Here is a 15,792-nt window from a genome sequence, read left to right as displayed (position 1 = left end):
TTCCCGTTGCTGTCTGCATCTCTGTCCTCATCTCTCTGTCTCGGTTGTCACGCTGAGTCTCCGGCTCCAGCGGCCTGTCACCGTCTGTGTCTCTGTGTCTCATCACTTTTTTTCTGTCTCCTGCCATCTCTGTGGGGGATTCTTTGTCGCTCTGCCCCTTCCCTTCCCCTTCCCTCTGAAGCTTGCATCTCTGTGTCCCTTAGGGCCTGTCAGGTCCTTCTCCTCCCTGGAGCCATCTGGAGAAGAGCCAGGACTGGGCACAAGGCAGGACTAAGACAATGGCAGTGCCCAGTCTGTGGCCATGGGTAGCCTGCCTGCTTGTGATCCTCCTCTCCTTGGGATTTAGCCTGGACACTCGCGAGGGTGAGTCCCCAGCACTGTCTCCTGGAGCCCCATCTCCCTTCCAGCAGACTGGGAGGCCAAACACTGAGCTTCCAGCCAGAACACATCTATTTACTTCCTTCGACATGAAGACTGGGGTTAGGTCTCAGAAGGACTTCCCACCAGGAAGAGCATTTAGTTTCCCAGAGGTGGGTGTTTTCCTCTCAGTTCCCTGGGAAATGAGAAGGACCCTGAAACAGGGATGAATAGATGTCCTCCATTCCTGCTTATGAAACAGTGATCCCAGTAAAGCCTGAATGAGGATCAAAATGAGGGGATTAGTCTTAGAGGTCTTTTCTAGAGCCACTGAATGGGAAAGGGGCCAGGATGGGAAGGGGAGCTGAAAACTAGGCACCATTAAGTAACTGAACCCATTGTGCAGACAGGAAACTGAAGCTCAGAGAATTGAGAGATCAAGCTAGACTGGGGTCCTGAGCTCCTGCCTCCAGGTTCTGTCCCATGTCCCCCACTTTGAGGGCCCATCCGCTGGGGTAGGGAGCTTCTTTTAATTAGTCCCGAGGCTAAACACTTCCCATGTGTAAGGTTTTGGGGGTTGGGACCATGTAGACGAAGTGGCCCTCATGAGGGTGCTGGGGGCTTGGCAGGGAGAGGAAAAAGTGCTGAGAGTGGAAGATTCCAAGGCAGGATGAAGAGATGTCCCTTTCCCCACACCCACCACTCCCTTCCAGACTGAGGAAACTCAGGAATCCAGTTCTCTGTGCCTGCCTGAGGGGTCCCGTGATGCCCTCAGACTGGGACTTCCAGGGGCAGAGCAGAGTCTCCCCTTCCTGCAGAGATAGAGGAGTGATGTAAATGGGTTGAGGCAGGGGGTCCCCTGAAGAGTGCTAGTCACAGAGGCACTGCCTGCAAGGCATAGCCCCACCCCCCCACCCCTCCCCTCCTCCACCCCTCCCCTCCTCCACTGCTGTGCCAGGACAGGGCATAACAAGTGCCAGCCAGGAGCACAGTTGTCAGGACAGGAGCACGGCCCTGGGGGCAGCGGGGCGAGGGAGGGCGGTGTTTGGTCAGGGGACCCAGATGTCCTGTTCCCAGTGCAACTCTGCACACCACCGTGTCCTGAGGGGAGACAGGCAGGAGTTAACCTGTGAAGGTTGTAGATTTGTTTTTCCAAATGACTCCCATCAGGGGAGCCCTAGAGAGGCTGGGGCATGATGGGAAGTGGCATGTGGGCTCCTGAGAGAACCCCCATCTGCCTGCAGAGCCTGATTGGCCTTTGCCTGGAGGGACTAGAAGTGTTTTCTCATTCTCCTTCTCTGTGTGTGTGCATGTGTACCTGCATGTGCTCAGACACACACACACACACATACACACACACACAGTTGCTGGGTAGAGCCAGGCACAGGGACCATTAATGACAACAGGGAGAAGGTGTGGAGTAAGCCCCAGGGAGCCAGCCTAGTCTGGCCACCCCCTTTTCACCATCAAGAGATGGGCCTGGGTATGTATGATGGCTGTCTTGTTGCTTGAGGGCTGGGTAGGAAGGGAGGGAGTGGAGGCTGGAGAGGTTAGCAGGACTTGAATGGCAAGCTGAAGGATTCAGGCCTGAATCTTCCCGAGTGGGGACCATGGAAGGTATCCTTGGGAGAAGTGAGGGCAGGGACCAGGTATCCAGCCCATTACGAGAATGGTCCTACGTGCCTTGGGGAAAGAAAGAAAAGGGGGGCTGGGGCCCTGCGATCCAAAGAAGCCAGACACACCCAGGTCCCCCAGGGAGGAGTGGACTTGGGATCCAGATGTTCATCGATTCAACCCACAATCCCTGAAGTGCCCAGTGGTTCCTGCCCTGAACTGGGCACCATGTGGGGATGCTGACTAACAAGGGTCCCACCCTCAGCAGCCTCCCTCCTTGGAGGGGGTGACAGACAGACAGAAAGCAATGTTGGGGCAATACCCCAGGTGTTCTGGTGTGGGTGCTGGACTAAGTGCAGCTGAGCCTGAAGTGATTAACTCAGAGGGTCAGGGAAGGTGGGGGCTTGACCTGAGGCTTTCAGGACAAGAACTGAGGGTGTTGGCAGGCCAAGGAACTCTTCTGAGGCTGGAGGTATTAGCGGGTCCCAGTTTATCAACACCCTGGAATGTCAGGCTGAGTGAGTTAAACTTGAACTTTTGGCAATGGGAACCACGGAGTGTCCCTTCAAGAGTAAACAGATGCATGCACCAGGCATCTAGCTTTCTCAGGCCTGGGAGAGAAGTGGAATGTCTGAAGCTCAGACTACTGCTGCCCAGTCACAGATTTCATTCCTTCATTCCTTCATCAAATATTTATTGAGCACCAATTTCGTGCCAGGCACTATACCAGGCACCAAGGATACACCAATGAATTACACAATGGTCCCTGCCCTTCTGGAGCTTACAATAAACAAAATAAATAAGTAAATTGTATATTAGCCAGTGTTAAGCATTTGGAGAAAAATTAATTAGGAAGGGGAGTGGGACTTCCCTGGTGGCGCAGTGGTTAAGAATCTGCCTGCCAATGCAGGGGACACGGGTTCGAGCCCTAGTCCGGGAGGATCCCACATGGCGTAGAGCAACTAAGCCCGTGCGCCACAACTACTGAACCTGCGCTCTAGAGCCCGCGAGCCACAACTGTTGAGCCCATGTGACACAACTCCTGAAGTCCACGTGCCTAGAGCTCATGCTCCACAACAAGAGAAGCCATCACAATGAGAAGCCCATGCACCGCCAGAAGAGAAACCCCCACTCACCACAACTAGAGAAAGCCCGCGCAGCAGCAAAGACCCAACACAGCCATAAATAAAAAAATTTATTTATTTAAAAAAAAAAGTAGGAAAGGGAGTAGGGAGTGTTACCATATTAAATAGGATGGTCAGAGAAGTCCTCATTGAGAAGGTGACATCTGAGCAAAGACTTAAAAGAGGTGAGGGAGCCATTGAGAAGGAAGAGTGTTCTAGCCAGAGGGAACAGAAAGTGCAAAGACCCCAAGGCAGAAGCTTGGCTAGATTGCTTGAGGAACAACAACGTGGCCAGTGTGTCTGAAGAAGAGAGAGAAAGTGGGTGAAGTTTGAGAGTTGCAGGGGCCCTCTAGGCTGCGGTAAGGACTTTGGCTTTTCATCAGCGAGATGAAAGCCATTGGGGAGTTTTGAGCAGTGGAGGAAAGTGATCCAAATTGTGCGGTGTGTTTCCACTCTGGCTATAGAGTGGAGGATAGAAGAAAGAGGGGACAGGGTGGAGGTGAGGAGACTATTTAGGAAGCTATTACTGTAAAGCCGGGAGAAGATGATGGTGAAAGCAGTTCAGGTGGCTCTGGATACATTTTAAAGGTAGAGCCCACAGAGTATAGGGGTTAGAGAAGGAAAGGAATCATAGAGGCTTTAGCTTTGGAGTCTGACTGCAAGAATGAAGTTGCAATCAATTGAGAAAGGGACGTGAGTTTGGGAGGGAAGTTCAGGAGCTCACTTTTGTCCATGTTGGCTCATCTGGTGGGGATCCTCCAAGCTGCCAATGAGGCCTCTGAGGCCCAGGGAGGAGGTCACGCATGGGGTGCTTGGCCCAAACGGTACTGAGGGCTACCTGCACTTGTACCCACAGTGTGCCCCAGCCTGGACATCCGCTCAGAGGTGGCAGAGCTGCGTCGGCTGGAAAACTGCAGCGTGGTGGAGGGCCACCTGCAGATCCTGCTCATGTTCACAGCCACCGGCGAGGACTTCCGTGGTCTCAGCTTCCCACGCCTCACTCAGGTCACCGACTACCTGCTGCTCTTCCGTGTCTATGGCCTGGAAAGCCTGCGTGACCTCTTCCCCAACCTAGCGGTCATCCGCGGTGCCCGCCTCTTCCTGGGCTACGCGCTGGTCATCTTCGAGATGCCGCACCTGCGGGACGTGGGGCTGCCAGCGCTGGGGGCCGTGCTGAGTGGGGCCGTGCGCGTGGAGAAGAACCAGGAGCTCTGCCACCTCTCCACCATTGACTGGGGCCTGCTGCAGCCTTCACCTGGCGCCAACCACATTGTGGGCAACAAGCTGGGCGAGGAGTGTGCCAACGTGTGCCCTGGCGTGCTGGGCGCCACTGGCGAGCCCTGTGCCAGGACCACCTTCAGCGGGCACATCGACTACAGGTGCTGGACCTCCAGCCACTGCCAGAGAGGTGGGCACTGGCACGAACACGACTAGGGGGCACAGAGGGGGCAGGGTCAAATGGGGCTGGCTGGCCATAAGATGGTATGGGTAAGTACTTTGCCGACACTATTTATTTTAATCCTCACTCATCCTATGAGGGAGGTGCTGTTGCTATTCCAGTTTTGCAGATGAGGAAACTGAGGCTCAGAAAAGTTAAACAACTGATGTAGCATAAGGCAGTCAAGGGGTGGGCACAAGACAGCATCAGGTACTTATGGAGAGACAGTAAAAGATAGGTATAAGTTGGACATGGTGAGGAGGGGAAGGGTGGCATGAATGGATACAAGGCAGCTGCACAAGAAGCAGTATGGGGCCGTGGACAAGAGCAAAGCCGACTGGCCTGTGTTTGAATCTCAGCTCTAGTACTTACCAGCTGTGTTGATTTAGCTTATCTGTGCCTCACTTTCCTAAAAACGATCAGAGTATTGTGATGAAGAATGAGCTACTCTGTAAAACACTGGAGCAGTGCCTGGGCCATGTTAACAGTTCTATGCTTCTGATAAAAATGGCCACAGCACAGGCTGGCAGTATTGAAATGGGAAGGTTGGGAGCTGGGTGGAAGGAGAAAGGAGGAGGTGACAGATGAATGACAGGGCAGGTGAGGACAAATAACGTGAAGTGGGATCTTCTTTAGGAGGTGAGGTGCATGGAGGGGAAACAGAAGGAAAGAGTGGAGAAAAGGAGGAGTGGAATAAGGAGGGGATGGTGGGAGGAGGAAGTGAAAGTTATAGGGGAGGGAAAGGAGACCTTCAGAGACTGGGAGCAGTTCTGGGGTCCCCAAGCTGGGGCTCTTTCCACGCAGCTCCTGGAGGTCAGCTCCCCTCACCCCAATGCCTCAGCGTGAGGGCAGAAGAGTAACCAGATCCCTGCTGTATCCACTGGGCCCCACCTCCCCAATATCTTCCTGTTGGCTGTAAACACAGCTGCTGCATGTCCTCTCTCTGTATAGTGTCAACACACCCTGGCTGACCCTTGCCACACGCATTGCTCCCACAGACATCCAGCTGCCGCTGTGCAGAGTAGCCAGGCCACTGGCACCCAGCCCCAAACCCATCCACATCTGCTTGGGGCCACCTCCCACCCAGGGCAGAGTGCTGAAGGAGGGAGGAAGTATGGGCAGGGGCATGGGTCAAATGACCAGGGATGGCCCCTCCTTCTACACACTCCCAGACCCACCTTGCCCTGGACCTCAATCCTCAGGAGAAGCTGACTTGTTCACCTTGGCCCCATGCCTGGCAATGATCTGGGCACTAGGCCTAGACAGGACAGCAGGCTGGGGAGCAGCAGCCCTGATAGACAAGGTCACTGCTTGGTCCTGAGTTCTGACACCCCTGACTAGGCACTGTGGGAGGTGAGGGGTCACAGAGAGGGGCCACGGTCCCTATCTTCAAGAGCCCTTGTCTGCGGAAAACAGAGTCGGCAACCAGTGTCATCTGAGCTGGAGGGGTTTGGGTGCAGACTAAGAGAGTTAGCCCAGGAGGAGGGGGTGGAGCCAGGACCAAGGAGGCGTGGGTGAGGTCTAATGCAGCCCTCTGCCCACAGTGTGCCCCTGTCCCCGTGGGCTGGCCTGCACAGTTAGGGGTGAGTGCTGCCACACTGAATGCCTGGGAGGCTGCAGCCGGCCAGAAGACCCCCATGCCTGTGTCGCCTGCCGCCACCTCTACTTCCAGGGTGCCTGCCACAGGGCGTGCCCTCCAGGCACCTACCAGCATGAGTCCTGGCGCTGCGTCACAGCCGAGCACTGTGCCAGCCTGCGCTCTGTGCCTGGCCGCGCCTCCACCTTTGGCATCCATCAGGGTAGTTGCCTGGCCCAATGCCCTCCAGGCTTCACCCGTAATGACAGCAGGTGAGTGTCGGGTGGGCGGGGGGCACCCTTGAAGCAGTGAGGAGGCCCACACTGGTCCAGGGCTCATGCCACATCCTCTGCTTGCCCCTACTAGCATATTCTGCCACAAATGCGAGGGGCTATGCCCCAAAGAGTGCAAGGTGGGCACCAAGACCATCGACTCTGTCCAGGCAGCACAGGATCTGGTGGGCTGCACCCACGTGGAAGGGAGCCTCATCCTCAATCTTCGTCAAGGCTGTTAGTGCCTTCCTCAGGACCATACCTCTCCTCCTGGCCACACCCCTTACAATGATCCAGCTAAAGCACCACTTTCCACCATCCTGGGTCCCAGCCCTGAGGGCCCCCTTCCCTTGGCCCCCATTCAGCTCCCCCCTCCCAATGGAACCATCACTTTCCTTGCCCCTGCTCCAGCTCTGTCTTCCCCATTCCCAGATAACCTGGAGCTGGAGCTGCAGCACAGCCTGGGACTGGTAGAGACCATCACTGGCTTCCTCAAAATCAAGCACTCCTTTGCCCTCGTGTCCCTAGGCTTTTTCAAGAACCTCAAACTAATCCGGGGGGACACGATGGTGGATGGGTAAGGGGTCAGAAATAGTTCCCTCTATCTCATCTCCTCCCCAACACTCCCAAAACTGTGGTGAAGAGTATGGGAACCAGCTCTGCTACTTACTAGCTGTGTGACTCTGGGTAGGTTACTTAACTTCTCTGGTCCTCAACTTTCTCATCTGTGAAATGGGGTTAATGTAACTCTACTTATTTCTTAGGGTTGTTGTGAATATTACTTAAGTTGTTATGCATAACGCACTTAAAACGGAGCCTGAAACAAAGTATATATTACTACATAAAATTATAGTTACATATAACTCTATATGTATTGGCTATAATTGTTATCATCTGATCCTCTTAGCTGCAGAGCAAGACTGCCTGGGTTTGAAACCCATTCCTACCTTTACCAGTCGAGGCCTACCCTTAATGTAGCCAGGATTTTTCAAAATAATGTTTTAAATTACCATCCAGCCAAGTGGTTTCTCATGTACCCCCAGGGGTGCCCCCGCTCCAGCTGGAGAGGCATAGTCCCAGGCTGAGTCCCACTCCTCCCTGTGTCCCCAAAGCCAGGACCGAGCCTGGCACATAGCAGGTGCTCAGTTAATGTGAGATGAGGGAAGGAGGGAGGCAGAAAAACAGTTGACCCCATTTCACTGATGAGGAAAACACAGAGTGTGGGTGACTTGCCGGACCTCACATTTCTGGTCAGTGGCACCGAGTGGGTGTGTACGAATGCCCCGTATGTACTGGTGTGGGTGGGCTGCTGTGTGCCACTCCTTCCCTGTGCCCCCAGTGCAGCCCCTTCAGGAAGAACCCATAAGACACCCACTTCCTCACCCCTTGCCCCCACTGGCCGTGCAGAGCAAGGTTCCCTGGCCTCCCCCAGGAACTACACTCTGTACGTGCTGGACAACCAGAACCTGCAGCAGCTGGGCTCCTGGGTGGCTGCGGGGCTCACCATTCCCGTGGGCAAAATATACTTCGCCTTCAACCCACGCCTCTGCTTGGAACACATCTACCGCTTGGAGGAGGTGACTGGCACGAAGGGACGGCAAAACAAGGCAGAGATCAACCCCCGCACCAACGGAGACCGATCTGCCTGTGAGGCCCAATACCCCAACCCCTGGCACCCTGGCAGTGAGAGATGTAACCCCAAGGAACACCCAAACGCGCGCACATGCTGACTTTCACACACACTGAAATACACCAGACATGCTCCCGGGTGGAAGGGGACGCTTGAAGGGGACAATGTGATAACTTCTCTTCAGAGGCCACGTTGGGGGTGGGATGCTGCGGCGTCAGGGTGGGGGTTGGGAGTAGGCGGCTCAAGCAGGTGCTCTCAACACGGTCAAGAGCAAGTGTTCGCCCTTCACCCCGAACAGGCCAGACACGCACCCTGCGCTTCGTGTCCAACGTGACGGAGGCCGACCGTATCTTGCTGCGCTGGGAGCGCTTCGAGCCGCTGGAGGCTCGCGACCTACTCAGCTTCATCGTGTACTACAAAGAGTCGTGAGTGGCGGGGGCGGGGCCAGAGCGGGTGGGGCCAGAGCGGGGGCGGGGCCAGAGTGGGCCGGGGTCAGAGCCCGACCACGTCAATTTGTTCACGACTGAAGGCAGTTGAGGGCAGAGCCCCGGGGGGCTGTGGAGAGCCAGCAAGCCAGGACCCCAGAGTCGCACTCCCTCGTAGGGCCCACGTCTGGCTCTCTCCTCTCACCTTCTTCATCCCTTCGTGCCTCAGTTTCACCTTAACCAGTGATGAGGAGAGGACAATCAGGATTTCTGAAAGCCCAGGAGAGGCGCCCTGCTGGGAAGGCCCGGATAATTAAACTTCAATTCACTATGCTAATGTTTTGTACCGACCACATGCTCCTGCCTCAGCAGCGGTTTGGGAAGTACCCACAAATTTGGTCAGTTTTATGCATATCTTTGCCAGCATTTCATTAAAGCCTGAGGAAGGGAGGGAGCAGGGACAACCAAGGACCAGCTGCTCTTTTCTTTGGAGAGAATGTACTGACCATAGCAGGATGGATAGTGGTTAGACCACAGGAAGAACTTCTCCAAAAGCATGGCTAGGGATCACAAACGGAACTCTTTAGAGGAGAGAGATGGATTTGGGAAGGCAAGTTGGGAGGGCAGGAGTGAGGAGTACTAGCCCTCTGTGGTAGATTGAAGATGGGAGCCACCTGGTTTGGAATCATTTCCTGTGAATTAAAATGGAGAGATCTTAGTTGCCCACTAGCACGGGGCCTGGCCTGGGAGGAAGGGAGGAAAAACTAATGGTGGGAGGCCTGCTCACAGGGCCAAGGCCCTCCTAGGCCTCAGTGGAAGATGAAGGACTCTAGCAGGAGGAGCTGGAGAGTTTGTTAAATACAGATTCCTGGGCCCCGCTCCCACAGATTCTGATTCCATTAGTCCTGGGCAGGGCCCATAAATCTGCATTTCTAACAAGCTTCAGCATTCAGGTAATGCTGAATCTTCTGGGCCATGGACCACACGTTAAGGAATGCTAACATGGACTGCAATGTAAAGCCCCGGCCTCCCACCCCTACCCACCGGTTGTACAGCTCACATTCTGCAGGACTATACACCACTGCCTTTGGACTCAAAGGGCAGAGAATCTTCGAGGTCTTTCAGGAAACTCCCCTAGCATCTGCCTTGCAGTGTGGCTATGGCTGTGCTCCCTTAGAGATATACTGGGGATCCTGGCTCAATTACAGCTCTGAGCAGACCCACTCAGTGAGTGTGTCATGCCCACAAGGCACCTGCCCCAAAGGGCAGACCCACACCTGCTTCTGAATGCCCTCATACTGGAAGAAGCATGACAATGACAGTCTTGGAGTGATTCAGAGAGGAGGGGGATGCTAGAAACTGGGGTTGGGGCTGAGCTGCCCCTCATCTCTAGCGATGGGGTGTTCAGCCCATTCCAGAATGCCACAGAGCATGTAGGTCCAGATGCCTGTGGGGCCCAGAGCTGGAACCTACTGGACGTGGAACTGCCCTTAAGCCGCACCCAGGAGCCAGGTGTGACCCTAGCCCCGCTCAAGCCCTGGACACAGTATGCAGTGTTTGTGCGGGCCATCACGCTGACCACTGCAGAGGACAGCCCCCACCAAGGAGCCCAAAGCCCCATCATCTACCTCCGAACCTTACCTGCAGGTAGGCTGAAGCCTTTGAAGGGGGTTGGGAGCTAAATGCCTGGGTCCTAGAGAGAATGGGGGAACCCAAGCACCAGAAATAGAGAAGCTGGGTCACTGAACACCGGGCCTATAGAGGCTGGGAGGCTGGACCTCAGAGAGAGGGACCCATAACCAGACAGTATTTGAAAGGGGGATCTGCAGCCCCTCAGTTGTACCCTACTCACACCCCCAGCACCCACAGTGCCCCAGGACGTCATCTCCACGTCCAATTCCTCCTCCCACCTGCTGGTGCGCTGGAAGCCACCGACCCAGCGCAACGGAAACATCACCTACTACCTGGTGCTGTGGCAACGCCTGGCAGAGGACAGCGACCTCTACCTCAATGACTACTGCCACCGCGGTGCGCAGGGAGGAGGCGCGGACCGGAGGGAGTGGGGTGTCGGGCCGCGGGCGCTGCCAGTCTAACTCTTTCCTTCCCGCCGCCGCACCAGGCTTGCGGCTGCCCACCAGCAACAACGACCCCCGCTTCGACCGCGAAGACGGGGAGCTCGAGGCCGACAGGGAGCCTGGCTGCTGCCCTTGCCAGCACCCACCTCCTGGGCAGGTCCTGCCACCGCTGGAGGCACAGGAGGCCTCCTTCCAGAAGAAGTTTGAAAACTTTCTACACAACGCCATCACCATCCCCAAGTGCGTCTCGGCACGAGAGAGCCGGGAGGCCAGGGTGCTGATGAGCGGGGTCTGCGGGGCGGGGGGTGGGGGTGGGGCAGGGCCTGGGTTGTGGGTGGGGTTGGGAGGCGGTCCGCCGTTGCAGAGGGCACTGGGGCGCCTTCCAGGCGGGCCTGACAGGGCCCACCCACCCCCGATCCCCCGGTCTCCCCAGATCCCCTTGGAAGGTGACGTCCATCAATAAGAGCCCTCAAAGGTGAGCGGAGGCGGAGCAGGGGCCGAGAGGCGTGGCTCCCGGGACCGGGGCCTGGCTCTGACTTGCGCCCTCCCTAGGGACTCAGGGAGGCACCGCCGGGCATCCGGGGCCCTCCGGCTTGGGGGGAACAGCTCGGATTTCGAGATCCAGGAGGACAAAGTGCCCCGGGAGCGAGCGGTGCTGAGGGGCCTGCGCCACTTCACAGAGTACCGGATCGACATCCATGCCTGCAACCACGCGGCGCACACTGTGGGCTGCAGCGCTGCCACCTTCGTCTTTGCGCGTACCATGCCCCACAGTAGGTGACACCCCCCCCAGCTCTACCCCGCCCGCACACCGACCCCAAGGACCCCATCCACTTAGTGCTCCAACTAACCAGTTTGACCTCCCGCCAACCTCAGGGCCGCAGTTTGCTCAACCTTCCCAGTCCCCATAATCCCAGCGTTTCCTCAAACCTCCCAGTTTAGCGCCCTTGGGTTTGAACATGAAGGTGAGAGGAAATACTTGTGGCCGGGCTGCCTGATGCCCTCTCCCGCAGGAGAGGCTGACGGCATCCCAGGGAAGGTGGCCTGGGAGGCAGCCAGCAAGAGCAGTGTTCTCCTACGCTGGCTTGAGCCACCAGACCCCAACGGACTCATTCTCAAGTACGAAATCAAGTACCGCCGCTTGGGAGAGGTAGGTACCCCAGGAGACAGCCTAACCTAGCCCCAGTTTGTGCCTCCATCCTCTTCCCAGCCAGCTATTCTGTGTTGCCCTCAGGAGGCCACAGTGCTGTGTGTGTCCCGCCTGCGATATGCCAAGTTTGGGGGCGTCCACCTGGCCCTGCTGCCTCCTGGAAACTACTCTGCCAGAGTTCGGGCAACCTCACTGGCTGGCAATGGCTCCTGGACAGACGGTGTCGCTTTCTACATCCCTGGCCCAGGTACGCAGAGCTGCTGTCCCAGACCTGTATTCCCAAACAGCCCCACCTGGGTCCCCAGCCACATCTCCCATTGTGGAAACCACAGGCCCCTCCACCCCATCCCTCCCCCATCCTCACCTCCCATTGTGGAAAGAAAAGTGTCCTCTACCCTCTGACTTCTCCATCTTTTTTTAATTATTATTGTTTTTTTCTTTTTTTCTGACTTCTCCATCTTTGACCCAACCCTCTGCTGCCCTCTGGCCACCAGAGGAGGAAGACTCCGGGGGGCTGCACGTCCTTCTCACTGTCACCCCTGTGGGGCTCATGCTGTTCATCATTCTTGCTGCCCTCGGTTTCTTCTACAGCAAGAAGAGGTGATGACAAGTCCCATTCGTTCCCAACCCCCCTCTTCCCTGAGCCCTCATCATAAGGTCAGTGCAATCAGAGGCAGCAGAAAGGAATTCCTTAGAAGCAGTAACTCTTCCCCTGGGGGCGGCATGGAGGAAAGAGACATACCTTTCAGTTTGGGGGACCAACTTGTCCACGTTTGCCTGGGACTTTCCTGATTTTGGTAGTGAAAGTCCCAAATCCTGGGAAACCCCTCCGTCTGGGCATACGGGGTCTGTTGGTCCCCATACTCTTAGCCTGAGAACTAATGAAACTGGTCCTATCATAGCAGGGGGAGAAGCAGGAGACTTCAGGATGTGTCCTGGGATCGTGAGATTCTTGAAGTCAGATCCCCCTAGGGCTGGATATGAGAGGGAACTGAGGGCAGGTCTTTGATTAGCTGGGTTCTGAGGACTAGCTGAACAGACAGCAGCTCCTCTACTTCTGTCCTCCCTTTTCCCAGCCTGTCAGATCCCAGATCCCAGGACTAGGACCAAGACTAGCTTGGAAAGTGCTTGGTGTTCCCCAGGGGTCACCCTGATCAGAGCTAGGGGTATGATCAGTAACTTCCTTCCTCCTTGTAATGTCCCTCTTCCTTGTCCTCTGACATTGCTTCTTCCTTCCCGAGGACCCTTCCAGCCTGACCCTCTCACCTCCCATTGCAGAAACAGCACGCTGTATACCTCTGTGAATCCGGAGTACTTCAGTGCCTCTCATAGTAGGTCTGGGGGTGGCTGGACGGGTGGTGTGGGAAAGGGAGACAGGAGGGGAGAAGAGGCAGACTTCCAGACCATCTTGGAGAAGGCAGCCTTGGGACCCGAGCACTTCAGAAGAGAACAGAAGTGGGTGGAGGTGTGGCAGAGTGCAGTACCCTTGCCTTGTGACTCCCACTTCCTCTCAGTGTACATCCCTGATGAGTGGGAGGTGCCTCGGGAGCAGATCTCCATAATCCGGGAACTGGGCCAGGGCTCTTTTGGGATGGTATACGAGGGGCTGGCACAAGGACTTGAGGTTGGAGAGGAGCTCACGCCCGTGGCCCTGAAGACTGTGAATGAGCTGGCCAGCCCACGAGAACGCATTGAGTTCCTCAAGGAAGCCTCTGTCATGAAGGCATTCAAGTGTCACCATGTGGTAAGGGAGGGTCAAGGGCATTGTCAGGGTCAAAATTAGGGTGAAGTTCATGTGGTAAGAGGGAAGAGATCAGAGATGATTTCAGGGCACCATCAAGTTCAGGGTTGGGCCTGTGGTTAGGATCCTAATTGGGGTAAAGCTCATAGCTGGGGTTAGAGTCGAAACAGGGTCATCATAGGGCCAAGGTAGGACCGTGGCTAGGGCTGAAGTCAGTCATGGTGGAAGTCAATACTGAATGTTCACATCATTATCAGGATCATGGTCAGAGTTGATTCAATCATGAAGATTGGGATGATAGTCAGATCGACGAAGATCATGGGTTAGCGTCAGGGTCATTGCTAGGTCAAGATTAGGGTTATGGTCATGGTTGGGGTTAGGAGGGTTGGTGTCTGGGTCAGTTGTGACAGCAGAACAAGGTTTTGGCCAGAAAGATCAAGGGGGCTGGGTAGACCTGCAACCAGGCTCTTTGTCCATCCCAGGTACGTCTCCTGGGTGTGGTGTCTCAGGGCCAGCCAACTCTGGTCATCATGGAGTTAATGACCCGAGGGGACCTCAAGAGCCATCTTCGATCTTTGCGGCCTGAGGCAGAGGTAGGGACCAGGAAGATCCTGGGTGAGGGGCTGGAGAGTTAGAGAGGACTTGGGCACAGTTGTAGGGGTAATCATCGGGCAGGAGTCCAGCCTCAAGTTCCTACTTCACTATCCCCCTCTCTTGGCTCTAGAACAACCCTGGGCTCCCTCGGCCAGCACTGGGAGATATGATCCAGATGGCTGGTGAGATCGCGGATGGCATGGCCTACCTCGCTGCCAACAAGTTTGTGCACCGAGACCTGGCGGCCCGAAACTGCATGGTGTCCCAGGACTTTACCGTCAAGATCGGGGGTACAGAGGGGGCCAGGCGGGTGAGGGCAGCCTGGGTAGAGTGACTCCCCCTAAGCGAGGCTTGAGGAGACCCAGACCTGTCCCACAGCTCTGTCCCTGATAGCCACCCCCACCCTGGATCTCAGTCTCCTCGTCCGAGGGCAGTGGGATTTGGATGGGATGATCTCTGAGGTCCTTTGAGCCCTCACATTCCAGGATTCTTGGAGACTGTGGAGGTGGAGAGGGTTGGGAGAGGTACTCCTGGGGCAGGAGCTGGTGAATGGCTCTGCTGCCCCACACCCCGTCTACCCTCACTTTCCAGACTTCGGGATGACTCGAGATGTGTATGAGACAGACTATTACCGCAAGGGCGGGAAGGGGCTGCTGCCTGTGCGCTGGATGGCCCCTGAGTCCCTCAAAGATGGAATCTTCACCACCCACTCGGATGTCTGGTGGGGCCTGGCTGGAGCAGAGCGTTCAGGGGGTGTGGAGGCAGGGCCTTGGGAGAGGCCTGGGTGCACTCCTTAGGGTGCGCTGAGCTGCATTAAGGGTGCTGGGCTCAGGCCCTCCTCTGCGTCCTCCAGGTCCTTTGGCGTGGTGCTCTGGGAGATTGTGACCCTGGCTGAACAACCCTACCAGGGCCTATCCAATGAGCAGGTGCTCAAGTTCGTCATGGATGGCGGGGTCCTAGAGGAGCTGGAGAGCTGTCCCGTTCAGCTGTGAGTCACCCCAGTCTGCCCTGCCTATACCTGTCCCACCCCCGTGAGTCTGGCCCACCTCCTCTGATGCCTTTACCTGCACTGATTCCCAGCTCCGAGCCCTCCAACTCAAAATCCCCAGTACAACCCCCATTTACTCCCCTGTGACCCTCGCAGACATAATCCCCCATGACACCCCCTACAATCACACTGATTGACCCTCTCAGTGCAGGAGGCAGGACGTGTGCACCCCTCTGACACTGCCCCCCAACCTCCACCAGGCAGGAGCTGATGCACCGCTGCTGGCAGCAGAACCCGCGCCTGCGCCCAACTTTTACCCACATCCTGGACAGCATACAGGAAGAGCTGCGGCCCTCCTTCCGCCTCCTTTCCTTCTATTACAGCCCAGAGTGCCGGGGGGCCCGGGCTTCCCTGCTGCCCACAGATGCAGAGCCCAACTCCCCGCCAACCCCTCAAGGGGCTTCCTCAGACTTCAGCCCCCAAAATGGGGGTCCAGTGCACTGAGGGGCACCCCATTCCCTGGCTGGTTGGCCTCCCATGGGCAGAGAGGAAGGGACCTGACCTTTGCAGCCATGAGATGCTGAGACAGGGCAGGGGGTGGCCGAGGGGGGCACGGAGAGCAGGAGCAGGACAGATCGGGGGTGACGGGGAGGGCAGAGCAGAGCCATGGCAGGACAGATTTTCTCAGGAATCTGATCCTCCATGAAAAAGTAATGAAGGCCACAGCAGAAGTAGAGGTTAGACCATGGACAACACATCCTGCCCTCTGAGTGAGAGAGCCTACTCGGACTAGGAAGAGAGGCCTGCC

At 56.3% G+C, this 15,792-nt stretch overlaps 1 protein-coding gene across 1 annotated transcript; it reads left to right on the top strand.

The window, feature by feature from the left end:
• The first annotated feature begins 278 nt into the window (after positions 1–278).
• INSRR (insulin receptor related receptor) lies at positions 279–15,488 on the top strand. The gene is made up of 22 exons (XM_060088287.1): positions 279–363; positions 3,952–4,503; positions 6,078–6,381; positions 6,476–6,618; positions 6,814–6,958; positions 7,814–8,028; positions 8,310–8,436; positions 9,845–10,083; positions 10,297–10,464; positions 10,556–10,751; positions 10,945–10,986; positions 11,064–11,284; positions 11,525–11,661; positions 11,746–11,908; positions 12,156–12,261; positions 12,940–12,992; positions 13,176–13,405; positions 13,885–13,995; positions 14,127–14,286; positions 14,588–14,717; positions 14,850–14,984; positions 15,245–15,488. Exons 1-22 carry the CDS (start codon positions 279–281, stop codon positions 15,486–15,488), a joined length of 3,906 nt encoding a protein of 1,301 aa, XP_059944270.1.
• The last annotated feature ends 304 nt before the right edge of the window (positions 15,489–15,792 follow it).

Source organism: Mesoplodon densirostris, chromosome 2 (assembly GCF_025265405.1).
Source record: "Mesoplodon densirostris isolate mMesDen1 chromosome 2, mMesDen1 primary haplotype, whole genome shotgun sequence".
NCBI classification, from domain to species: Eukaryota; Metazoa; Chordata; class Mammalia; order Artiodactyla; family Ziphiidae; genus Mesoplodon; species Mesoplodon densirostris.
This window is presented reverse-complemented; position numbering and strand designations above follow the sequence as displayed.